Source organism: Talaromyces atroroseus (genome assembly GCF_001907595.1).
Source record: "Talaromyces atroroseus strain IBT 11181 chromosome Unknown scaffold_0, whole genome shotgun sequence".
Lineage (NCBI taxonomy): Eukaryota > Fungi > Ascomycota > Eurotiomycetes > Eurotiales > Trichocomaceae > Talaromyces > Talaromyces atroroseus.
In genome coordinates, this window is record NW_017971432.1 from 2949825 (window position 1) to 2975763 (window position 25939).

General features: G+C 46.7%; 8 protein-coding genes across 8 annotated transcripts; 4 read left to right on the forward strand and 4 right to left on the reverse strand.

Moving 5' to 3' along the window:
- Nucleotides 1-799: 799 nt before the first annotated feature.
- Nucleotides 800-3808, reverse strand: UA08_01019 (hypothetical protein; the record flags this gene model as incomplete). Its single annotated transcript, XM_020259760.1, has 3 exons — nucleotides 800-901; nucleotides 964-3552; nucleotides 3707-3808. The coding sequence occupies 3 exons, from the start codon at nucleotides 3806-3808 to the stop codon at nucleotides 800-802; spliced, it is 2793 nt and encodes a 930-aa protein (XP_020123742.1).
- An 821-nt stretch (nucleotides 3809-4629) lies between these two features.
- Nucleotides 4630-7673, reverse strand: UA08_01020 (hypothetical protein; the record flags this gene model as incomplete). The annotated part of the gene is made up of 4 exons (XM_020259762.1): nucleotides 4630-6132; nucleotides 6184-6585; nucleotides 6650-7392; nucleotides 7460-7673. 4 exons carry the CDS (start codon nucleotides 7671-7673, stop codon nucleotides 4630-4632), a joined length of 2862 nt encoding a protein of 953 aa, XP_020124340.1.
- Nucleotides 7674-8162: 489 nt separating this feature from the next.
- On the reverse strand, nucleotides 8163-10192 carry UA08_01021 (hypothetical protein; the record flags this gene model as incomplete). Its single annotated transcript, XM_020259763.1, has 5 exons — nucleotides 8163-9072; nucleotides 9129-9325; nucleotides 9381-9824; nucleotides 9884-9992; nucleotides 10104-10192. 5 exons carry the CDS (start codon nucleotides 10190-10192, stop codon nucleotides 8163-8165), a joined length of 1749 nt encoding a protein of 582 aa, XP_020124341.1.
- Nucleotides 10193-10451: 259 nt separating this feature from the next.
- Nucleotides 10452-13017, forward strand: UA08_01022 (hypothetical protein; the record flags this gene model as incomplete). The annotated part of the gene is made up of 2 exons (XM_020259764.1): nucleotides 10452-11447; nucleotides 11500-13017. The coding sequence occupies 2 exons, from the start codon at nucleotides 10452-10454 to the stop codon at nucleotides 13015-13017; spliced, it is 2514 nt and encodes an 837-aa protein (XP_020124342.1).
- Nucleotides 13018-14455: 1438 nt separating this feature from the next.
- UA08_01023 (hypothetical protein) lies at nucleotides 14456-16147 on the forward strand (the record flags this gene model as incomplete). Its single annotated transcript, XM_020259765.1, has 8 exons — nucleotides 14456-14469; nucleotides 14545-14588; nucleotides 14659-14684; nucleotides 14777-14867; nucleotides 14922-15012; nucleotides 15072-15232; nucleotides 15296-15587; nucleotides 15652-16147. 8 exons carry the CDS (start codon nucleotides 14456-14458, stop codon nucleotides 16145-16147), a joined length of 1215 nt encoding a protein of 404 aa, XP_020124343.1.
- Nucleotides 16148-17102: 955 nt separating this feature from the next.
- UA08_01024 (hypothetical protein) lies at nucleotides 17103-18051 on the forward strand (the record flags this gene model as incomplete). Its single annotated transcript, XM_020259766.1, has 3 exons — nucleotides 17103-17541; nucleotides 17597-17946; nucleotides 18007-18051. The coding sequence occupies 3 exons, from the start codon at nucleotides 17103-17105 to the stop codon at nucleotides 18049-18051; spliced, it is 834 nt and encodes a 277-aa protein (XP_020124344.1).
- A 335-nt stretch (nucleotides 18052-18386) lies between these two features.
- Nucleotides 18387-20478, reverse strand: UA08_01025 (hypothetical protein; the record flags this gene model as incomplete). The annotated part of the gene is made up of 5 exons (XM_020259767.1): nucleotides 18387-18901; nucleotides 18988-19256; nucleotides 19311-19483; nucleotides 19513-20269; nucleotides 20342-20478. 5 exons carry the CDS (start codon nucleotides 20476-20478, stop codon nucleotides 18387-18389), a joined length of 1851 nt encoding a protein of 616 aa, XP_020124345.1.
- A 2123-nt stretch (nucleotides 20479-22601) lies between these two features.
- Nucleotides 22602-25131, forward strand: UA08_01026 (hypothetical protein; the record flags this gene model as incomplete). The annotated part of the gene is made up of 4 exons (XM_020259768.1): nucleotides 22602-22734; nucleotides 22810-22895; nucleotides 22949-23688; nucleotides 23772-25131. The coding sequence occupies 4 exons, from the start codon at nucleotides 22602-22604 to the stop codon at nucleotides 25129-25131; spliced, it is 2319 nt and encodes a 772-aa protein (XP_020124346.1).
- Nucleotides 25132-25939: the final 808 nt, after the last annotated feature.

Below are 25939 nucleotides of genomic sequence, written 5' to 3' on the forward strand. Positions count from 1 at the left end.
TGTCACTGTCGAATAGAACAACAGTACAACGGAGTCATATAGCGCAGTCATCTCCTAGTGAAATGGCTGTAATCTAAATCTATCTAAGAAGAAAGAGAAAATAGTATAAAACTACCTAGGTATAAAAGTCGTTTCACGTTCGGGAGCTCGAGACGGCCGTGAGGGGAAAGGGGGTCATAGGTGCTGGTCAATGTCTGCTCACTCCCAAACTATCAGGTTGAACGAGGAGTGACGACGAAAAGGCGGGGAGGAAGATGATAATGACACTAGCACCTTTCATGCATGGGAGATAGAAAGGGAGGAATGTGTAAAGAAGAGAAATAAGAAAGGATACAATGTCCCCTACCCAGAAAATGCCAAAAGAAAAGGACAATTTGAAAAATAAGTGAAATAAAAAAGAAAGAAAGAAAGAAAGAAGGAAAGAAAGAAAGAAAGAAGCGCCGTAACTTATAGAGCACAGACACTTTTTTGTCGTTTCCTGCTGGGTGTCATGGAAGAATAAATGGAGCATTAGCAGTTAGGCAACGGTGAAAAGAAATGACAATAAACCCACAAGTACGAAACAAGGGGTATGAGTTTGGATAACCGATCGCAGATTCATCTGGCCATTGTGTGTACTTTGAGAGAAAAGAAGAAAAAAAACATGTACTGCATAATATCTTCCACGAACGAAAAAGGGTAAAAAAAAACCATTAAAAATTATCGCCCGCTGAATGATAAAATAGATAAAACGACAAAGGAAAAGGCATAAACAAACATGGTTGATGTGAAGCCCCAGAACAGACTCTTCTAGATTGGACTAGATCTGGTAGCTCGACTTGAGCCTTTGCGTTACTTGTGGCGGTAGTTGAGAAAGAAAAGAGTCGAATCCGGGTATTAATTCTTGATAGCCTTTGAGGACCTAAACAATCATGAGTCAGAATCAGATTCAAGTTGGTATATGCTTTCTACATGGTAACATACCTGTTGGAAAGATCGTTGCAGGTCTCGATAGTCATCGTGGCTGAGAGACTTTTGAGGGAATGTTGATATGATAGTGAAATAATCTGCGAGGCATGATTCCATTGCTTGTGGGTTGTGCATGACAACGCGATTAAAGCCAAGGAATGCCGTAGCCTTCTCTCGCGAAAAGTCGACTTTAGACATGGACTTGATAAACTCCTGGGCAAACTGTTGCAAATGCGGTGCGAGCAGTTCGGACTTGCTGATTCCCAAACGACCTAAAGCTACCGCAGCATTTTCATTTACCGAATCAATAACCATCTCGTTGGAGATAATAGTCAACAAGGCTGGGTAAAGTTTCTCGAGCCAAGGCCCCAAATCAGCATGCTCCTCCAAGGCAATCTCTCCAAGAGACCAGCAAGCATTGTTAACCACACTGAAAGCCGCCTCATCCACAATTGACTCGACATCAAGTTGCTTAATGAGAAGAGGCATTATGTTGGGAATGTATGGTTGGAGCTGAGAGAAGATGTGGATAGCACAGTCGCCCAGTAGGGCATAAGATGACTGGCGCACCTCATTGTTGGGGTCATTCATGCAATAGCACAACAGGTCAAAGAATTTCGGCTGCGAGTTTGACACAAGCTGTCCGCTCTCGTCTGAAGGAATTGCCTGTATTATAGCACTCATCAAGTCCAGACTAGTGATGAGGAAGTCTTTATCCGGCTCTTCGAACGAACTGTCTTGTGATGCTTGAACAGACTGCTGGATGTTCTCGTAGACGATTTTAACGCAGCGCTGGAATATGGGAGCAGCGAACTGGGAGAAAACATCGCCGTATGCAGCTGCGATGTAGCCAAGACACTCGAGCAGGGGAAACAACTCTTGCGACTGGTCAGATATCCGATTATAACGGTCGAGCAATGCAGGCATAAGAAGATTGACGAGCTGAGGTTTGGCGAGCTCTCCCATGACACATTCCGCTAATGTCTGCACGCAGTCGTACAATATGTACATATTGCGATCTTTGTATTTATGGAAGCATTCGACGAATTGTCTCAGGATGGGTTCACAGTAAGGAATCAAGCTTGCATCGGACTTTTCTTCAAGACTAGCAAATGCCGATGCAGCAGCCTCCTGGACTTTCTTGTTGTTGTCAAGCATGCGGCGAAGAATGCCCTCCATCATGGGCTCAAAGAACTGAGAGGATTGGTTTGGACCCTCGACATGAGCAGCCCACTCCGAGTATCTGCCCAGGCACCAGCAGGTAATCTTCCTGACCACCGGCTCTGGATCGTTGAGCAAGGAGATGAGGTATGGGACCAATTCAGGCAAATGAGGAGTAACAGCATCCATACATCCATCGGCAACGGCGCCAAGTGTCAGAACAGCTGCTTCACGATTCGGCCACTGCGCATGCCTAAGTGTATCCTTCAGGTAAGGCAAAATCAGGTCAAAAACAGGCGAATGGTATACGTTCGAAAAGATATCCAGCGCAGCAGCGGAGCACTTTCTTAGCGTCCAGGAATCCTCCGGGTCGTCATCATCAAAGTCAGATTCCTCTTCGCTAATCTCCCCATCTTCGCGTTCTTCGGAAATCTCGGCTTGGGCTTTTGAGTCTGTAGTGCCTTCAAGTCGGGATCCTTTCGCTTTTGCAAACCGGGGTCTTAAATCTTCAGCCCGATCCTCTTCTTCTGCGTCGTCGTTCTCGGCAGCCAGCCGCTCCACTTCATCCTCGTCGTAAATCATGCTTCGGAGCAACAGTGGCACGATCTTGTGAAGATGCTGGCTGAGTGGCTGCTGTAATTTGGGCTGCTCTCCCGCTGTGAGCCAAAACTCGGCTGCGTCGAGGGCAAGTTCAGGGTCCTCGTTGGTGTTTTGTTGAATGATAATATAATCCACCAACCCTTCCATATGGGGAATGAGCTGGTCAGGAGCAACTTCTGCCAACTGCCCAAAGGCTTGGCAAACGGTTCGGCGTACGTCGGTCGAAGAATCGTTGGCCAGACGGAAGAGATGTGCCATGAACGTATCGAAATTGGCAATCAGAGCTTGTGGCTTCATCGAAAGGAAGATCTGAATGGTACTGAGGGCAGCTGAGCGAATCATCGCGCTGCCACTCGCTGTAAAATCCAACAGGCGAGGTATAATCACCTCGAGTGGCCGTTGACCTCCGTAGTCCTTGTCCAAAATCTTGCGGTTGTCTTCGCACACCTTGGCGAGAGCAGACATGGCGGCTTCTTGGGTAAATGGCGTTACATCGCCAGCTCCATTTGCAACAAGATTAAGCAGTTCCTGCAGAACTTCCGGCCAAGCCAGCAACCCGCCTTTTTGAATCAGCTCTGTTATAATGCTTCCTGCCGAATTGCGAATCTGCATGTTGGAGTCCCGTAGCCCCAGCAGAGTTGCTCGGCGGACAAAGACTAAGCTCTCTGGCGGGATGCCATTATAAGCTATACGTATCTTTGTTTTGAGATTGAGGGCAGCCGAGAATCGCACAATATTGTATGTGTTCTGGTCCATGGCGACTGGCTGTGGAGGGTTCTCAGTGCAGAATATAAACGTCAAGTAATTCACGAAATCAGGGCTTGCTGTGGCTCTAGTAAGCATCTGATGTAATAGAATTCAGAGATTAGCGTATTTCTTCTTTATTTTTCCCGCATTCTCTCTCTCTCTCTCTCTTTTTCTTCCCTGAACTGGTGTATCTCTTCACTAATGTGTGCATGGCTGAACAATCAATGTACTAAAACATGAAAACACATACCATTTCTGCCTGTTTCTGGAGATTGCGATCATAAGAGTTCAAGGAGTCCCTGAGGTAGCTGGCCAGCTGCCTCAATGGCTCTTCTTGTGGTTGCCATTCCATGCTGGGCGTTGTGGTCCCTTTGCAGAGGGGGAGAAGAACTGAGAGAACTTTTTGTATAACCCCACACGAGATGGATGGATTTCCTCCCAAGCCACGTCCCAATCAAGTGGCCAGATTCGTGAGACTGCAAAAAGCGAAATATCAGAAGAACAAAATCTGACTGCACAGCAGCTGTGCAGAACTCACGTTCGCAACAAAATCAGATGCAGGTGGGAGGAGAGAAATAGCGGGCTCGGCGGGGGAGATTTTTGGGCGTGGGTGGATACCTGAGGCAATCCTGGCACAGCCAAAAGACAGAGGAGAAGGCGACAAATTCAGGCAGGCTTCTTTCTGCTGTGCAGAATCCACAGCTGGCACAGCAGGAGGGAAAAGAAAGAAAAGGAAAATAGATGCAGATAAATAGAAAAGCACACCTAATGCTGGGTGTCACAGCCAAACACAAGAGGGGGAAAAGTGTGCGTGATTCTGCAGTGCAGACTCACTGCTTGCTCTGCTCTCTGATTCGCAGGATGTCCTGACCGCCTTGGGCAACCTTGGAAGCATTCCTGCTATAGTTCACTATAACAGGACAACTATAGGGCTATCTAGGCACCTAGTTATGTTAAAGGCTTATAGTCAGCTTTTACATTTGTTCAGTTGCATGGATATTAAATCGTAGAAGCGACTCTCCAAAAATGGTAATCATAATAATGTGTGAAAAGTCTGAGATAGGCATAACCACGTAGATACCTTAAAACATTCTATTCATAAAGACATAAACATATACAAACATAGATAGCTATAACCATCAATACTCAATTACTTTATATGCTGGGATTTTATCATGCCCACACCAGCTTTTTGACATCATAAACCAGCTGCTCTAGATATCCTGTGCGCTTCTTAGCTTCGGCGAGAGAGATAATTTCTTTATCTTCAATGATTGACTGCGTCTCATCATCCCACCGCTGTACTGCTTTCGTAGCGCGCTCAATCTCCTCGCAAATGGACTGTATGGCCGTCCTCTCGCTGACAACAATTCCAGCGGACATGGCTGTTGTGGCTGAAGTTGAATTTGCCAGCGCCTTGAACGCCATGAATCGCATCGACGTTCTTGTGGTGCCACTGAGCCAGGAATACATATTCCATTCATCACTTTTGTCCGACGTATCCTGCAAATTCTGGCTAAAACTGCTCTGCAGAGTCCTCGTGTTTACGCGCAGAGCGTTGGCATCGCTGTCTTGATAGACTATCACTAGACCGACATTGCGCTGCTCATCGGTTTGCGCGTCGGTTAAAACGGAGGTGATATATGTTCCGTGGTTGATATGTCGAATCGAGCTGAGGTTTATTCGCTCAAAGGACAGGACCTTATCCGTATTCCAATCAAATCGACAGTTATATAGTGCGGCGTCTGTCAGAAGCAGAACCGTCTCTTCAAAAGGGAAAGTGCGTAACGTGTTGGGCTGTCGTGGGCTGAGCATGGCCCAGCCTCCAACAAGTTCCTCCACCTGGTCGTCCACGACCAGTTTACTGCATGTCTCAATGGCATTTTGACGCAGTTTGGCCACCGAGATTCCAGGGTCGATGGTTTTCAGGTTATCTTGAAATTCAGAAAAGACCTGAATCGACACGTTACCGAGTAGGTAGTCAATACAGGCTTGCGAGAAATAATCATTCACGAGGTTATTATAGTACCGGGAGAGCGTCAGACCAAAATCGTTCAAAGCACCACGATAGTTTCTCTTCCTGGTTCGCGTGTAATCTCCTTTCAATGCTGCCGTTGAAGAATACTGTTTTGAAATAGCGTCTCCATTATCAGCCCATAGAGTATTGAACCATTGCGTCGAAGCGTCCCCCAAAAGATCGATTGTAAACCCTTCGCTCTTCAGTGCCTTTTCCAAGGCCCTCTGACCAAACGCGCATTGGGCGACCCCCGTGCGATCCAAACAATCCATACAGTTTGTGCGTACGATACCGGTCTGTTCCTTCAACACTGTATTTCCCAGGAGTATAGACTCCCCAAAATCTTCCAAAGTGCTGTCTAACTTATCAACCAACCGTTTGACATTCTCAAACTTCATTCCGCGACATTCCTGATGAAAGGCAAACCACTCAAAACCTAGGGTGAGAAAATTGGGGCCTTTGTTATCATTGTTGAAGGCTCGTGTATAGGACTCGTACGTTTCGCCAATTTTCGCTTCTACGCCGTGCTTGTCGACAAGAGATACGACTTGTATTTTCCCATATTTAGTCGATAAATCACGGAAATGGCGGGAAAAAGCAAGCTGGTTCGTTTCGTAAGAGTGGTGAAGGATTGGCGTCGGTTTCAAGGAATAAGGTGACTGCGTGAAATATAGCGGTATGGAACCACGAACTTGCAACAGCGAATATACCTTTCGAGATGGCTCCCAGCCTGGGGTTGACAAAATTTGCTCCGTTTCCACGGTATTGGCTGTGTTTCCCTCGTCATCCACGCCGCGACGGAGATATCTCAAGCCGGGACGTTGGATGGAACGCCGAGAAATCAGCGTGATAAGGAAATTCTGCTTGTTCGGTTCTCGCAAAGGCTCCTGTGTCTCTTTGCTTCCTATATCGCGTTTTTCTGCTAATGCAGGATCTGGGAGGTTAGATCTGTCAGGCGCATCATCCTTGTCAGAGCTTTGGGCTTCATCCGTCAGCGATGAAACTGTGAACTCTCGCTGACCGACAAAACCCTGGATCAGTGGCAACACAAATGAATGCGAGCTATTGTCACTATCAATAAAGGGCTTCATCAAATGCTTATTCCAGAAATACTATTTATAGCAAAACAGTCAGCCTAATTTCCAGGATGAGTCAACTACAGAGGACCATCCATACCAGTCGATCTGCATGCACATGTAGCGGCAGCTGGGCGGCTTTCGGATCTTGCGAGGAATAATGCCGAGTGAGATCATAATCGTAAGAAAAGAAAAAATTATCAGATGCAAAAATTAACTTTGTGTATCTCAAAAGCTTAGGCATCAACTCGAGGGCCTTGCTGGGCGTGACCCGAGGTAGAGCATCGGCCTTCCCGGTAGCCTCTTTGACAACGTGCGTAGCCTCGGCTTCAGTTTTGATATCGGAAACTGCAGCAAGGGGCTGGCTTGTCGGACTGCCAACTCTAGTTTCTTCGATGTCGGAAATGTCAGCGTCGGAGTTGGCAAGGGAAGTCTTCGGAGGAGATGCCGCAAGTCCCCATGGCTTCCTGGAAAACCAATTGAGCACAAATCGGCTATTGCGGCCTTTATTGCCAATGACATTTTGTGCAACCCTTGCATGATCCGGTTCCTCTTGATTGTCGAAGTTCACCGCGGGTGAATTCAGTAGACCTTCGTCGCCACTATCGGCGTCGCAGGCTGAGAGGCCCTCGTCCTCGTCGACCGAGCCCTGATCAGACTCGGTTTCTACTTGTCTCAATGTCTTTTGCGCCTGGAGGATAGCACGACTTGCATCGGCTTGTGACGACAGCGGAATGATGGCAACATTCGTTATCGCATATATTGCCTTGCCTAATATCTGGGTAACTTCCTTGCGCTGAGTGATGGATATAAGGTAAGAGTAGGAATCAATATTAAGTATACCTAAATCATAGAAGGGAACCGTTAGATATCGAGATTTGAGACGAGGAAATAAGATAAGCCATCGTACCCACGAGTCCATACGCTTCCAGACTTGGAGTCAGTCTCGCTGTCGATTCCGGACGGGCTTGCGAAAGCGACGTGATTTTGCGCGTCTTGTAATCGATCTGGAGAGAGGACGAGTTTCCATTGCTCGAGCTGTTCCGTTGTGCGCCGCCATTTGGCTGTAGAATGAGGCCGTCGACTGCTGCGAAAATGACTAGCTTTCTCACCAAGCTGGGCATCTTGCGCCAACCCCGCGCGTTGTCTGATAAACAGAAACCCTAACCCCTTCCCACCGGAAGCGGAGTCGCGTTGCGTCGCGAAGACTTTGGAAAAATGCAAGGCGTTTGTTCTCGAGAGGGTTATGTAGGATCTCATTTGGCTTTCGATGGTGGAGCCGTGGTGGGATGAATGGATCCGCCGATGTCGTCAGCCGAGCCTCTCATAAAGATCCTGAGTAACTGTATAACTACAACGTTTGGTTATCTCAGCAGGCTGCAAATAATGTTATACGTCAAATATACTACTCTAAAAGCTAGTTACTAGAAGTTCAGAATACTCCAAATATCATTAAGCTCCTCCCCATTTACAACTTCATTTTTGCAAGAAGAGGCCAGTTTATCAGGCATAGGAAAACATAGGAACAGAGAAGAAATTGCTGGCAGTGACCAAAAACCCAGCCATACACCGCTTGAAACTTGACTTTGCCATCGTTCTCGCCTCATTCTGTATTACTCAATCGTAAATCCATCGGCAGTACTTCTTACTTCCTTTGCAAACTGGACATCTTGTTCCATCTCGAGCAAAGAAACACTGGACACATCTACCTCAACGAAAGGAGAAGTCTTAGAGAAGCGAACGTTCATTGGGAAAAATTCGTTCTCATCCACGTCGTCCTCAACCACTTCAAACTCGAAACTGCCCGAGGCGTTGCTTGTATCGATGGAGCCAATGTTCCACTCTAGACTGTCTCCAGCCACTTCGTAAACCGCATCGAAGCTGGTCACTGATGGCTCTGTCGCACCGTACGGGATTGTCACAGAGACGTCACGCAAGTTATCTGTACCGCTAAGTTCATATTCGACGGTTACTGTCGTCGAGTCCGAGCCTTTGTTAACCCACACGGTGAATGTGATGGGAAGAGCATCAGCATGCTCCGAGCCAGAACTGGCGACACGCCATCGGAGCACACCAATGGAGTTGTTGGCTGGAAATCGTTTAGATGTGTCCTTTAGCTGAATGATGTTTGAATTGGTGAATAAAGCCTTGTCGACATTTGGGTGGGTGCGGAATTGTGCGCCATGGCTGGAACTAGTAAGAACGTCCATTTTAATTTTGGTGAAAGCGGGATCCGAGATTCGGAGCTGAAGATCGCCTTTGACCTCGAATGATTTGAGGGCCCCCTCTCGAGTTAACTTGGCCGAAATTGTCTCCGCGACTGTGACTTGCACAGCTGCTCGGTCAGAGGATAGAGAAGTTCGGGGCTCTGTGGATGGTGCGACTGGCGTGGCTACTTGTGGAGAGACCAGAGGAGCTGACTCTTCGGCCTCGGGACCAAGATCCTCGCGAACTTTCTCATAGATGTCCGTTGTCTTCGATTTCTTCCCAAGTTGCATACCCTTACCACGGGTAGGAATAGGCCTGCCATCACTTAGTATTGTGTATAAAATGAGCGAAATAATCACGGCATGACATACTTGGCAAATGTCTTATTCTTCTCGGCTTCGTAAGAGTCAAATGTTTCCGTAACAACGGGGCGAGCGGGTGGCGTATAAACAGGATATGAGGGAGGCCGAGGAGTCACACCACGGCCACTGCGAGCAGCCTCCTTCCGCTGGAGCTCCAATTGTTTCGCCTTTCGCTTTCGTTCCTCGGTGGCTTCAAGCTCTTTATTCTATAATTCGTTGTTAGCAGTGGTCTTGAATCAAGACGTGTGTATGGTTGCATACCCGTTCAATGATTTCCTGGATTCGTTCTTCGTGGCTTTCCATTTCAAGAAACGTCTTGATCTGGCTGAGTGAGAGGTTCTCCCTATATCCCAGAGTGACCAGTTCATCGAAAGCACTCAGCAGCTCGAATGCATTTCGCAGAATTTCGCGCTCATCTAGACTCTTGCAGATGCTGGTTGTGACTTGAGCAAACAAGTGAAGACTGTCAATGTCTTGTAAGATATTGGATTGGCGGTTTGTGATCAGGACGATATATAGCTCGTCCAGGGGTTGGTAAACGAAGCGCACATTGTCCTGCTCAACTGTGGTATGCTGTGTCCCAGAGTCTGCGAGTTTCGGAAAGGATGCGAGAAGGGCTTCGATGCGCGATCGTGCGATCTCTCTGAATTGACGAGAAAGTACTGCCTTTCCCCCGCGAGTGCAGATCGAGGCTGCTAGAACAACCTGTGTGTGGAACATTAGAAGCTACCACTGCCGAACACAATGTTGTTCTGGGAACTAACCATGATTGCTCTGAAGATAACGCTGACAATTCCAAGGGATTGAACGTCACTGAAAAACAGAGAGCGACGTGAATTGACGAAGGTGAGCGCAGACAGACTGTAAACCGTTCTACGGTGTAGTTGTAACTGCCATCATCCATCCCGCTTTGTTGTTCACTACGGCGGGCCACCGCCACACCTCCTGATTGGCCCGCCGCTTGGCGCTAACGACTTCGCTTACCTTTCAGAGTCGACGCCGACGTTGACGCCCGCAACGGCAACCTCCCCCTTCCTCTTCTTTTCTCCAAAGGCCATCTGATTGTCACCCATGAGGAGCCACAGCACATCCGTATCGTGAGTTGACTGGCCGTGGGTACTGTTTGTGATATTATCGCCATCACAGTCTCGAGATCAGTCCATCTGGCTGTCTTTTAGCGGCTAGGGACGCGTCGTTTCCCGGTAGCCTTACATTTGATCCAACGTGAAACCCAACTGCCACCTGAACCTACCGTATCTTTTGTTTTCCTCGGTCATGAATGCAGCAACGTCACTGACTCCTTCGATCATGGAAGATCCTTTCACTGATACCATGGACATGGCATCTCCGTATCAGGGTCACGTGGATGACTTCGAGATCGACATTGATATTATGGAGGACCAGCCTACGATGGCCGACAACGACTTTGATGTTCGGGATGCATCTCCCGCAGGAGATTTACCCCACGATGCTGATATGATGGAGGACGTGCCTGAGGTGACGGTGACTGAGGAATCTCATTACAACGACGACAGCAATATGCAATATGCCGCCACCTTCTATCCTAATCAGGAACCATATGAGTCCGAGATGGTCGATGAGGAATATGTCAATAACAATTCAGTTGCTCCATCCGAACAAGATCACTTGACCATTGTTTTTGAAGAACGCCCCGTTGTTGAGGAGATAACTGAATCTGTGCAGATTCCACCAACACACGAAGAAGAAAGACCAGATCAACAATATAACAATGCCGAAAAAGATAAAGAAGAGGGACCGACTGTAACCCAGGAAAACTTTGAGCAGCAAAAAACCGAACAAGAATCAATTGCGTTAGAGGAGGATGCATCGAATCATGTTACGGAACGGCAGGTCGAAGATGTGACAGAGCCTGCCCCCGAGCATCCCATTGATAATGTCGATCTTGCCGAACAAACTACCAACCCTGAATCTAATGCAAACAGCATTGAAGAACCAAGCGAATTACTTTCCGCAGAAGAGGCGCACGACACCGAGAATGGCGTATCAACTGATTTGTCTAACACAGTCGATCCGCATGAGGAAGTCGAAAATGAGCGCGATACCGTCGTCAAGCCACGTGTGCCTTACATACACCCAGTAAAAGTAATTTATCAAGAAAGCGAAATTTCCATGTTCCCACCTCGCGACGGAGACACATCGGAAACTTATTTTCTTGCCAACGAAGGTTTGGCACATGAGAGTATTCACAGTCTTTTGAAAGAATGCCGCACGATCCTTGGCGATCATGCCTCCCCTGAAGACTCGTTGGTTTTCAATGTTGACTCGCTAGGCATCGAATTAAGCGAGGTAAGTAGAGCAATCATTTTTTTCTTGTTTTACTGGACTAACCATGTTTCAGGATAATATTCATGCGGACAAGATCACTTTATCCAAAATTGTCGATATATATCTTCACCTATGCCGTAACAGCGGTGTCGAACAGCCTGAGCCGTTATACCTAACGCTCAATACGAGAACCAATCTGTCGGCAGAGGTAGCTGCTTTGCTGAATGCGGCACACGAAGGCAAAGGTATCTCGGACATACAAACCTGGGAAGAGGAATATGAACATCAGGAAGACGAAGATACAGAAGTTCCGAACGATGCTTCCTTGGCCGAGGGGGACGAACATGAACAAACCGAGCTGGAGCCAAAGGAACTGCCAACTGAAGGGCAAGTCAGGGAAGGGGCTGATGATCATCAATATGAAGACGAGCTTAGTGATGAGGAAGAGGCTAGCGCAGAACATGGTGAAGTAGAGGTTCATGAAAATGAGGTGGCAAACCAAAAGAACGTCGCGCCGACCGAACTAGAACAACACCTTGAAAATGACAAGGCCCACTCTGCAAATGATGAACTCGGTGAATCTGCAAGCACTAATGCAGTTTCAGAAGCGCAGTATGATTTTGATGAAACTAACTCTACTGGTACATTAACTCAAAACCCGGAAGCTCACCCCGAAGATCAGCCTCAGGAGGGATTATCTACAAATATCACACAAGATCAAGCTGAAGCAGTCGACGAAGGCGTCACAGGCGGTGAAGATGAGAATTATCTAGCAAATGAGCAAGCTTTTGAGAGTTATCCTCACAATGGGCCAGAGATTCACGAAGAATATGCCACAGATGAATACGTGACCGAAGATAAGGACATTAAAGCAGCGCTAACAGGTACATCAGAAGCCGCCACTGCTGATGATGTCGATTACCTTGAGACACATCCTCATGAAGACAAGAAGGAACCCGTCGATCAAGAAGCTTTAGTAAATGATGATGATGATGATGCAGAAGGCGAACAAAATGAAGATGAACAAGAAGCATACGAAGACAACCCCGATGAGCAGAATCATGATGAAGCCTTTGATGTCGGAGATGATACCGGTGAACAGTTCACAGCGGGGAACGCAGAAATCGAGGAACCTTCAGTGCCGGAACATGGACAGACGGATGAATCCTATGTGGCTGATCCACTAGACCAGGCATCCAGTGACACAGTATCTGCCTCGAATGAGCCAGTAGATAAGAATGATCACCAGTTAGAAGAATTGCAGACCGCTACGAATGCAGGAGTGCCCGAGGTTTCGCATGAAGATTTCGAGCACATCCCAGACCTTCCGGAGTTATCGGATGATGATGACCTTATCAGCTTGGGAGAAGATTTCTTTGGTAATTCCGAGGAAGTTGAGGGCGATAAGGGTCTGGATGCGCTTCCCACCGGAGAGAACAAGGATTCTTCGATTAATTTAGTGGCCGCCAGTGCCTACGACTTGAAGCGTCAAGATAGCATTTCTGGAAAACGACCTCGTGATGTCGAAGAGGAGGATTTTGGTTTGGATGGAACTCCTAGCCCCGATACCAAGCGGACTCGCTCTTCCTGATGACACGGCTTCTATCACGTTCTCACCCGATGTCGAATTGCGCACAGATCTCGCTATAATGCATCTACTGTCATTCTTATCAAGCTCGACTAGCTTGGGCTGAGTTGGAAGCTGTACAAAATTCGAGGATAGTATTATGCCTGCCATTACTAACGGTGGAATATTCGAGAGGTAGGGAAACTTCGTCAGATGAGCTACTACCATACTTTCTAGGTACGTGAAATTCGCCCTTTTCCCCAGCGTTGTTTCGGCTTTTTTTTTTCTTTTCGCCGCCGGTTCTCTGGCTTCTGGGACGTTGTTGGCCCTGTCCAAGACGACCGACACCCTTTCTCCCCCTTTCCCTTCTCTCTACGCCAAAAATTGCTTTGTTTTCTCTCGACGCATGATACCTTTTCTTCCCATCAAGGGAATACTATACTCTAGGGATTCATTGGACGGTGGCGCACGGGTCTGTTTACTTTTATCTATGTCGCGGAGTCCGGAGATTGGAGGGTGCTTATGTTCGCTGTTTCAACATTCAACGCGTGGTGGAATTCGATGTCGAAGATTGCGCAGCTTATCGTCTATTATTGATCGAGTAGTCTGAGATAGCTAGGGCTAGACTATGTAACTGTCGCCGTGGACAAAGTTCAGTCTGTCGTAAAGAGCAGTATGCAAATAAATCCCAAAATAGTCCGTCCCTGGTGGAGCGCAGGGCTGTGCAGCGTGCGGCTAGCCCCTGAGCCGATGACGGCAGCTGGCGGAATGTGCCACCTTGGCCGTTTTCAACCTTCCCGCCAAGCAGCAGCACAACACTTCAGACTTTACTTATCTCGAATCGATAATACAACAACTATCAATAGCCCATTGTCGCTTCCTTCTCGTCTGGTATCGTTCTCTGTCTGCCTGCGTCTCCTCTTCCGGCAGATCATCATCGCATCGGCCAATCCTGCCGTGACTCCGCCCGTCAGTCACTCGTTTGAAACACGCGTCCATTTGGGGACGAACTCGTCGCACACCCCACCGCCACTTCTCCTTCTTGCATCCCTCACCCATCCTCATCTCTCACATCTTGCTCTTCTTTTTTTCTTTTTCGTTTCGCTCGTTGTCCCCTGTCTCCCGTCCATCCTCTCGAGATCGCACTGTTTGGCGGGACGTGGCTGGTTCATTTCCGCACAGTGCATGACTTGCCGTCTCTCCGCTTCCGATCTTTGCTCGGCCTCCAATTAGTTCCAACTCCGACCTTTTCTGTCGCCTCGTCCACTCGCGACAATACAATCAATTCATTGCTGCAGACGCATGTCTCAGGGACCATAAACTACCACCGCTGATATTCACCTCGGTACGTTTGTGTTGCGTGGGAGTAGCAGCGCTTAGCGTTGCTTTGTTTTGCATTAGACTGGGCGCATTCGATACCCTGGGGCAACAAGCTCCTCGACCCATACAAGAGAAAGAAAACATGGTTTCGGACAAGTATGTAACAACGCGAAACAAAAAAGCAAACTGCCTTGTGCTCGAGCATGATCTCTAATTCAATGTCTGGTTTAGGTATATCGGGCTAGCGTTAGCCATTCTCTCGACATTAGCCATAGGTTAGTCAATTCTTCATACAACTTATCTAACTCGCTTTTTTCGAGTTTATACTGACGCTCTTGTTTTCAGGGACGAGTTTTGTGATTACTAAAAAGGTGAGACTTTTCCCCTCGCTTTTCGTTATGTCTCGCGTCGCCAATTCGCATCTCCATCTCTCAATCGACTGTCAGCTAACTCCACGAGCCAGGGCTTATTGCACGCTTCCGAGACTCATGGATTCGAAGGAGAGGGATTCTCATATCTAAAAAGTCCTATCTGGTGGGGAGGAATAGCTACACGTATGTCTGGAGAATCTATCGGGGGTTAGAAACGAAGCTAATCCATGTGTACAGTGGCCATCGGAGAAATCGCGAATTTTGCCGCGTATGCCTTCGCGCCGGCAATCTTGGTAACGCCATTAGGCGCTCTTAGCGTTTTGATCGGGTGAGTCGTCATTCGCGGTAGCATCTCTTACCTGTGGTCTGTCTTCTAACTTTGAACAGTGCTGTGCTCGGCTCTTACTTCCTGAAAGAACGACTGGGAACGCTAGGAAAACTTGGCTGCGCCATGTGTCTCCTCGGATCGGTTGTAATTGTTCTTCACGCGCCTCCAGACCAGCCTGTCGAAACGATTGATGAAATTCTCAACTACGCTTTGAGCATAGGTATTTGTTACATTAGCCGATGCTGACTAGTGCCACCTGCTAATCATACTACTTACTGCAAAGGCTTCTTACTCTACTGCGCAGCTGTCGCAATTTTCTCCACTGTCATGATTTACCGTGTTGCGCCGGCTCATGGAAAGAAAAACCCTCTTATTTACATCTCAATCTGCTCCACGGTCGGCTCCGTCTCTGTGATGTCCATCAAAGCTTTTGGAATCGCGGTTAAGCTGACCCTCGGGGGCAACAATCAATTCACACACGCTTCGACTTACGTATTCGCGATTGTCACCAGTTTCTGTATTCTGACACAAATGAACTACTTTAACAAGGCGCTGTCCGAATTTTCCACGAATATGTAAGTTAAAAGAAAACCCCCACGATTGAGTTTCTAGCTCCTTGGCTTACTTAGCTCTATTTAGCGTCAATCCTCTATATTACGTTACCTTCACCACAGCTACACTGTGCGCGTCTTTTATCCTTTTTAAGGGTTTCAATACTACCGACGCCGTCAATACCATTTCATTACTATGCGGATTCCTCGTCATCTTCTCCGGTGTCTATCTCCTTAACCTCTCTCGACTTGATTCGCATCAGCATTCAATGCTAGCATCAAAGGATGAGGATGAGGACGGTGTGCCCACCGATGGAATCGCAAGCTTCTCAACTAGGCGATCGATGCAGGCGCGGAGAAGCACAGATCCTCACCGGCGAAGCTCCTCCTATTCGAGCGTCGCGTTCTTGAACGGGAATGCCGATAGAGAAGGACTTATGCGGTCGTACGATGCCGAAAATGGCGTTATTGGCTTAACAGAGCTTCGGGAGGACAATGACGCAGGCGATGGCGAGCCTGGCCCTACGCAGAAATCAGATGTCGAGGCCAACGCAGCCTTCCATTCCAAGTTTGACGAGCGATGAAACTTCAAGTGTCGCGAGTGACTTGTTCATTCATTCAATTGACATTCTACCACGCGTACATGATCTTACTCAACGACCCTTCAACCACCTACCACATGGCTTACGGACCCTTTTCCTTTGAATTAACACCCCCAATCTCTTTGCTCTCTTTGTCTGACCTTGAAATTCGCGATATGGCCCACGCGCCCAAGGAGCGTGCAGATCTGCAGATTGATCAGGCATCAATCATTTCAACAACTCTAACTAGAAGAACAGCAGCAGGACAAAATAAGCAAGACAAAATCGTTGCATCTGGTCATTGAAGTCAAGTATGGCCAGAGCATGGTTCTTTCTTTGTTTCTCCCTTCCCCCTGTCCCACCACCCAGGCGAATGAAGGTTCGGCTTGGGCTGATGTTGTATATAGCAATCATCACTACTTGTATTTTAGAGATATTTTCGATAGTGACATGGTTTTGTTCTTGTTTTTAGTTTTCTTTTTCTTTCCTTCTGCGCCTAAGATATTGGGTGAAACCGGTTATTGTATGTACCTATATGTCGGAATGTTTATGCTTGTCTTTGCTTTGCTCTGCTCTGCCATTCATCGTATCCTCGACTGGGCTTTTTATTTAGTTGGTATGCCTCTGCATTTAATGCCAGCATAGTGCTTTCGATATCATAGCCTCATGAAGGGATGGCCCTTGTTTGCTTCCTTCGTCGAATTCTTGCTTGTTAACTCTGGAACGCTCTTGGCTAGTATATCAGTGATATTCTTTCTATCTTCATACAGAAGAGTGTTAAGACCACATGGCATACTGGAGCTGACCAATAGAAGGTCAATACTCATGTTGGTTGGGATTCTCTTATTTCTCTTCTTCATCAATCTTTCTATCGCAACTTTCCCCTTCCACAGGATACGTTCAAGTTCACAAGACGCTCTACAAAACACTTGCTGTGCAACCATCCGTTCTTGCAAACATGACCAACAACGGCTCAGTTCTCATCACCGGCTGCAGCGACGACGGCATCGGTTACGGTCTAGCAGTTACCTTCCAGCGGCGTGGATACCATGTCTTTGCCACTGCTCGCAATGCCGATAAGATGTCCAAATTGCAGGGTCTTGACAATGTGACTCTGCTCACCCTCGACGTCACCAATCAAGCCCAGATAGCTGCCGCAGTACAAGCTGTTCGCCAGCGCACAAACGGCACACTGGATTATCTGATCAATAACGCCGGCCGCAACCATTTCATGCCTATTCTTGATGAGAATCTAGATGTCGCAAGGGACATATTCGAAATTAATGTCTGGGGCCCGGTGGCTGTGACCCAGGCTTTTGCGCCGATGCTGAGACAGGCTAAAGGGACGGTGGTCTTTATTTCTTCAATCTCGGGCTATATTAATGTTCCATATATGGGTGAGTCATAGATAAGTTTACCAAGTTTTTTAAAGAAGCTGACCGGGATTCCTAGGCACGTACGCCGCATCTAAACGCTCTCTTGAACTCATCGCGGAGACTCTCCGTCTTGAATTGGCACCATTTGATGTCAAGGTTCTCTCTGTCGTTACAGGCGCGGTTCGAACGATGGGACAGACATATTTTGGAGATTTCAAGCTCCCGGAAGATTCTTTATACAAGTCTATTGAAGATGCTGTTGCTGTTAGGGCTCGTGGTCAGGATGGGAAAGAAAGAATGAATTTAATGGTGTATTCGAATGAGGTGGTATCCAGAATTGTTCAAGGTGAGACAGGCAAGTTTTGGTTCGGAGAACGTGCCGAGTCAATCAAATATGCAGTCAGTCATGTTGAGAGTTCGGTCATGGTAAGCTTATATCTACTTGTTACTGGTGCTTGATCGGCTGACTTCGAGGTCTCTCAACAGGATGGCGCTTTTATCCAGGATAGCTCTCTTGACAAGCTCAAGTAGTATTGACAGTATACTTCGTTCCTACCTAGACACGAATTTGTAGGTGGTGCGATATTTCTCATCGCCGACATGACACAATAAATCCTGCAAGCTTGAAATACTAGTTTTGATCAAGATGTCAACAAGTAATGCGCTCTGGAAGGTTCGATTGGCTCTTGCAATTTGCATATGCTGACTTGACTCGGCTCTCGCTTCCCATGTCTGTCCGTCAATCACTCTAAGTAGTGAGATGGCTTAATGAGCACTCTAAGGAACAGACATCTAAGATTGACTGAAGGACGAAGGGGAATATTTTGTACCATAACTGACAGGCCATTGAATGGTTGAGATCTCCCTTACCAAGTCCATGCATCCAGAAAATCAGTAGACAAAGATTCAAGCTCCTGAACGGACATTGCAGGCAGAGTGAGTGCATCCCAAGATTCCCTCATAGCTCGAAGCTTCGTTGCCTTTATGGTAAAGTAGTCATTGCCACCATGAGAGTCATCAGACTCAATGCCGACTGTCTCTCGTACATGTCTATATTTCTTCTCGAGCTGCTCAAGGAAAAAGGACACATCAATCGTCGCATGGACTATGTCTCGATCCCACCCCAAGTACTCACACATCGACAATCGGCATAATCGCGTAAAGCAGGTAGTCATCGCAGCTAAAACCAGTGATGAAAACCCCGGATACCCATGGGATGGGATACTAAGTAATGTTTCGCAGAAGGATTTGATGGCTTGGAGGCAGGCGAACAGGCATTCAAAGCGCAGAGTTGGTTGCTCAACAAAGATTCTAGAAGATTGCGAAAATCCGATTTCGTGAATGCTCGCTTCCGTATAATACTGCTCCAAAAGCAGAATCTCTACAGAAAAGGTTTAGGATAGGTATCTCCGGGATGGGTTCCACATAACGTAAAAGAGAAACGTGGAAGCGGAGGTCTGTACATACTGTTCTGTGGTAGATTGCTGGGAATAGAAGTCACAGATTCATGCAGCTCTGATCTTAATGACTTGACGTAGAAAGTGGCCGGTATGCCCTCCGACGGGCCCTCGCCAAGGCGTGAATAGTCAACCACCTTGTCAGACACCTGACGCAGTTTGACTATCTGAACGAGTGTCTCGTCAGATTCATTTTCTTTTGTGTCCTGCAATACTCGAAGACAATCATCGAAGTAACTTGTCCAGCGGAGACTCTGGCCCTTCCGTAAAGATGAAGATCTATCAAAGTCAGCACACAGACGCGACTAACCATATATTTTTGGCCGCACATACACCGTACTAAGTAAGTAACAGCCAAGTAAGGCCCTCCGTTCTTCCATGGTTGGGTATCTTGAAGATTGCGCAGTAATATTAGTTGCTCCTTTTACGGAGTCATGAAGTACAAATCCCATATCCGTGGAAGGTGCTTTGTCCAGGTCCAGGTCATAAACGGTAGATATGGCAAGCTGTACTAGACTGGAGAACACTGGCTTACTAACGCCAATGCGTCGATCCCTAAGCAGTCAAAATGAGCACTGATTTTATTGCTTTGACTGTTCGGTTTAGTAAAAGAAATAGGAGTCTCGTACCATGTAACAAGAACAAGGATTCCCAGGAGTAGATCCATGTTCCTAATAGCCTCAACATATGCCACCTTCCCAAACAACTCTCTGGCTTTTCTGGACAGAGCAATCTGCTGGTTTGAGGAATTCGAAGCGACTGTCATTATGCAGAGCCAGAGGATGGGCCTCTCTTGCCGAAGACTATAAGCTGTTACTGACGGCGGTATCACTAGAAACGGAAGATTTTTGATGAAATTCTCCCGGAAATTGAGTAAATACAACTCCGCAGTTTCTGCGCTGGGTTCTGGAGATGTATCAATGCCAGATAACAAACCCACCGGCGCCGAGGCGGGATTAGAAGAGGACGACAATGTGAGCGAAGGGCGAGAGATGTTATTTTCGATAGTTGGATTGAAAGCTGGCTCCTCATGGTTGATACTCCTGGGGACATTTGATGAGACTGCGTTGCCAGGACGTAATAAAGCAGAGTCCCGAGGTACTACTGTGTTAACAGACGAGGTGTTGCTGTTGGCCGATGCTAAACCACTTTCCGCGGTCGACCTGAGGAAATCAACAAGTCCATCTATCTTCTCTTCCAGTCTTTCGACTTTATTCGGGGCATGTCTGGTCACAACCTTGCGCTTTCGCGCAGCAGGCTGCGGTTGACAGTCTTTTCTCATCCGACGACATCTAGCATGGCGTCGTTAACAGCAATATTAGCCATGTCGACGCGCGCAAGGCCCGCAGGATTTATTTACATACCTTTCGCACTTTGTTTCTGCCTCCGAAACGAAAGAGCATCTTGTCTTCGCGCGGACGCAATTAGCACAAGCCCGCGACCTATCCGACGGAGACCTTGCTATAGTGGCCTGGGTGCGCACATCTGTTGTGGTTGTCATTGTCGAAGTTGTCTCCTTAGTATTAATAGCAAGCGGAATCTCCATCAGCCAAAGAGAGATGGCCAACACCTCTAGCCAATCAGAGTGCTGCGCATTGTTAGTCATTTATACTAGCAACGCCATTCCATCTAGAACCGTCTTCTAAATTACTACTACTCGACTTCAGGGCATCGAGTTACTGCAACTACCTAAACTATCGTCGCCTTCTCCATTCACTTACCTAGCCGATTCATTCAAACCTAAAGCACACAGCATATTCTATTTTAAGTGAGACGCTTCCTCCATGTATCGTCGAGTCAATATGGTTCTACTGAATCTGAGCTCTGCTCTCAAGCCTCCTCATTCACGTTGTCACACATCACCAAGAGCCGTGTCATTGCTACGGTTAATCTATACACCCGAGCCTGAATTTTAGCCCTTTGATTTCCGTTTGAATTTCATGAATGGATGGACTTGACTCATCTTAGCTGAGGAATTTGCTTATGATATTATGCATATCGGTTTCAACTTGCCGCTGAAGCTTCAATCGATGAACTGGCAATTAACAACAGACGACGTCAATGCGATGGCTTGATAGTTTGTGATTCACATTCGGAGGCAACGGCAACATAGCGAGCGCATCGTATGGCTTGAACTCTAAGTCAAGCCTTATTCCATGGTACTGATAGATGCCCAGAGGGACGCATTGTTAGCATGCACAAATCCTGAAATGCCCAACGTGGCAAGCGCCTACCCACATCAAGAAGCATACTAGAGCACCTATGCAAGCAGATATATCAGCCAATTTTTCAGGTATACATCAAGCGGAAGAAGCTCGATGGAGGGATGGAGGGATCTTGGGGACATTCACAATTACCGTGTGCAGTACGCTAGTCTAAACATTCTGCTTTGGGGGTGTCATTAATCAGGTTAACCGAGAAGTGAGTTAAACACTATCTAAAAACATTCTCAGAACTCTGTTACCCCATGACCATACATATTACGATTATAAATCAACTTGATGAAACAAGGCTGTCTCTAAGCAAAACCTCTTGGTCACCTGTGGATCCCTCCGAAGCTTCGATGGTATACATTGAACAATGAAACATGGGCTAGAATGTTGATTGATGCCTCCAAAAGTTCCCTATTTCAATCCTGCAAAATGAAAGATGGACGACAGAGATGGCCGGGGCTATTCATACCATAGGCAGTCTGGTAGCATTGCCACAGAATTTGCCTCGTTGAATTCATGCAACAGAAAGACTCGGACGGACATGTCCTCCGAATCATATACTCAGATGGTTGGGGTCTAGCCCAATAATTGACTTCAGATACAAGGTTAGGATTGGCAGCTTGGTCTTACATTACTCAGCATTGCTTCCAGATCTTAGAAGGTCTTTGGTCGCAGTTGAATTCCGGTCATTCGCCTCCTGGCATGTGTTCTCTGGGAGGTGTATTGAGTACTCGCATTATCAGACGTTTGATATATTCAGTATATGGAGCTTATTTACTTTCTTATGACGCGGCTTTCAGTTGTTTGAGTTTAAGACGAAATGAATATCTATGTTTGAAGACCGCCCCTGTTCATCCAAATTTAAGACTTGGAATTGATCTGTATATCAGTCCACATTCCAGGTCTATTGTGAAAACTATACAGGGATTGTACTCACTCTTGGCTACAAATTACACCATACAAAATTCGAAAGGTGGCCAGATTGCCATCAACTCGTCTTGTGTCTTAGTGGCTGCCGAAGTGGAATCAATGACTATCGATGCTTGCCTACAGCAGCCTTCAATTCTTACCTTATAACAAGGCTTTTCGCCCAATTAGGACTTTGCCTGACTGTGAGATGGATGGATTGGGATTCCAAAGATGGCAAATGCAACCGAATTGCTACACGCTTCCGTACCAGGAATCTGACTTGTGCAGTCCCCCCTCAGCTACAGTATGTTTGTTCAACTAACCTCCTTGCTGTTAAAGAATTGATCTTTCATTATTTAGCTAAGCACTCAATCCAAACAGGACAATCGCCACTCCCCCCAGAAAGAGACAGAAGTCCGTAATACAAAGAAGATGGCCATTCCAAGACTTCCCGAGGGCACAGAAGCATCTCTCAGTTCTCTAGGACGTTTCCACCGTCGTCATGTCCGGCGAGCTTGTGAATCATGCCGTCAAAGAAAAACTAAATGCACGGGTGATAAGTCCGGATGTCGAAACTGCCGAGAGGCAGGCATTATATGCTGCTACACTGATGGAAAGAGGGAAAAATCCAAAAGGTTTGTCTGTTGTAAGCATTGACAAACAAATTCATTAACTTGCTTCAAGGCAACTCGCTACTCTATCTGCAAAAGTACAAACTTACGAGGAAGTAATCCGAAAAATGAGTTTGCGCTTCGGAGTGTCTGACGAACAGCTGATGAGCAATGCCATGACTTCAGTAAGTCTACCTGCGAGTGTAACTACATATCTCACCTAATGGAGTGGCCACAGGACTCAAAACAGGCTGCTCTTGGTGATGAGTCTGATACAGCATCGGTCTTGACAAAAGCTCGCTCAATTTTTGCCGGCGATGGTTCGCAGTGTAGATCACGGTCACCATCAGCTGGAACATTTTCCGGAACCGACCGGGTAGAGGAGGATTTCAATAGGGACAGTACATCAAGGGCGACTGGTTATATTGGGAAAAGCTCTGAGATGTGCTGGCTGCAAAATTTGCGCCAGAAAGTCAACGGCGATATCCCGGAGACGGGGCAGTCATCTTCTCCTCCAACACCTCCTGGTAACGACGACGATGGCCTCATTGCCTCAATTAATTTTTATGCCGATAACAAAGACTTTGACTTCGCCGAAGACGTACAAGCATACGCAATACCTTCTAATAAAAGTGCAGAAACGCTTCTTAGAGCTTATTTCAAATCGGTCCATCCCTCGTTCCCAATTATCGGAATGTCGACATTCATATCTCAGTATCAGATGTTCTTTAGTCAGCCAGGAGTCAAACCAGGAAATAAGTGGCTCGCTATTTTGAACCTCATTTTTGCCACCGCTGCAGTGTATGCACGACTTGTGGTAGCCGATTGGAAAATGGAATTAGAACATCATACCGTCTACTTTAAAAGAGCGCGAGTGCTGAGCATGCGAGATACGCTTTTCGATCATCCCGATTTGCAGCAGCTGCAGATTGAAGGCCTGACATCCTTTTATCTTCTAGCTACAGGGCAAATCAACCGGTAGGCAAGAAAACCCCCCTTTTCTTTTTGAAATGATCTAGAATCGTTTCAAAATTAATGATGCTGACGGGTTGGTTTTTCAGATCCTGGAAAGTTTCTGGGAGTGCAATTCGAGGAGCAATATCTCTTGGGCTTCACCTACGAAATGTGGGAATCTCGACTTCAGATGCGTCTAAAGAAATTCGATATCGTGTCTGGTGGGCTCTATATACCTTGGATCACATGTTGAATGTGATTACAGGTCGGCCATCCTGCATTGTTGACGGTGCTTGCACAACACCTGTTCCGATTCCTTTCGATGAGAGTGACTTTCAGAAGACAGAGGCCGCTCAGATGCTAGGCAATCATTCTAGGAAGGGTTCCTGGATTCATGAATGGAATCCTTCTTCCTCCACTCTACCTAGACCCTCTCAAGCCGGTGATAACAAAACAGAACCTGTTGTTATCAAATCTGAAACAGGGAATTCTGATTGGCTCAAGTCTCTGCCACCGAGCATGTCATTGTACTTCTTTCATTTGGCATCTCTGGCATCGATCTCAAAAAGGGCAAATATGAAACTTTACAGTAGTGAAGCGATGCAGGCGCCCTGGGCAAGCCTCGAATTTACTATCCAGAGCTTGACATTGGAGATCAACGCATGGCTAGCGACTCTTCCGAAATCCTATGATTTCAGTTTGTTACCTGATTCGCCTAACCTCCTGGCTCAAAAGACCGGGCTAGCCTTTGCATACTACAGTACCAAGATTTCAGTCAGCCGGCCCTGTCTCTGCCAACTCGAGAAGGATTGTCAGACCGAAGGGATCTATGAATTTTGCAGCAAAACGGCAGCACAATGTGTCGATGCCGCCACTCAGATGATCAACATACTGCCTGGGACAATAGAAGCCCAAGCTTTATATAAGGTATCGCCATGGTGGTGTACACTTCATTATATCATGCAAGCTACTACGGTGCTTCTCCTGGAATTATCGTTTCGGGCTGAACATGTTCCCGAGAGGGCCGTTGAAGTGTCACAAGCATTGAAAAAGGCAGTCAAATGGCTTTTCGAGCTTTCTCATTCCAGCGATTCGGCACATCGAGCATGGAAGCTGTGTGATAGTTGTCTTCGCATTCTTGCGCAACCATTGAATCTGGATATCAGTGACCTTCCGGACGAAGAGCTAATGATTGATCCTTCGGACAGTTTTGCTTCTGTTTTAGAAAGCTCCTTGTTGGAACAACAGATTCCAACGCCGTTGCCCTACCTGGAGTCGGACGCCTTTGACTTCCTGGATAAGAATCAAATGCAACAAAGTCAATCTCAGGCACCCTTGCAAACCAATAATTTCGATGAATATCTGCCCTATGACCCAAGTACTGGTCAAATTACAGGCTCATTCTTTCCATCAAGTGCCGGTATCGATATGGATTTTGATTATATGTGGGACAGCTCTGTATTTTGACTGCATAATACATACAACTGTTCTCTTCGGTACGTATACATGTTGAAAAAAGAAGGACTTGTTGAAAGTTTTGCGGACCTTTTTGCACAAAGTGATTTTATTCTTGTATTAAACATGGACTACATAATTATTATCATTTTGGTTGTGTGATTTATGCCAAATCTGATGCTGTACATTTAATCATATGGAGTGCCATTTATAGAAAGATTCGTTTATTCCTTATTCACACTTGCACATGGACTCATAGTTCGGATCTATCTATCATCAGGTGAACATACTCTGCGTAATTTGACTGGAAATGGGAAATTCACATTTCGTGTTCGCTTTGCCATTAGCATAGTTCTATGATTTATAATCAGTCCAATACTCCTAAAGGCAAACACAACCGTGCCTGATGCACCCACGGGATTGATTTTTGGGATAAGCTTAAAACGATAGCACCTAGGACCCTGGAAATATGCGGGATCTAGACTGGTCTGGACATCACCCTGACAGAATCTAGACTCCTTTACTATTTGCCTCAAATCTTTTGATATTTTCGTAGATACAATGCAGGGACCCCGAATTGTTGGTTTAGCTCTAGAGAGAAAGACAGTATATATGGCCCATAAGCTAATATGGAAGTCCATATTCCTCTTGTCCCTTTCCACATGTAGCAGAGGATTAGAGTGACAAAACTTCACTATACAATTGCCACCCTTTGACGTCGAAAAGAAATCTCGATTTATCCATCCTATATAGATTAGGAGATGCGTTCTAAGCGTGGCGAGCAACTGGAAGCGACTGAGACTACCTCTGGGTTTTGATC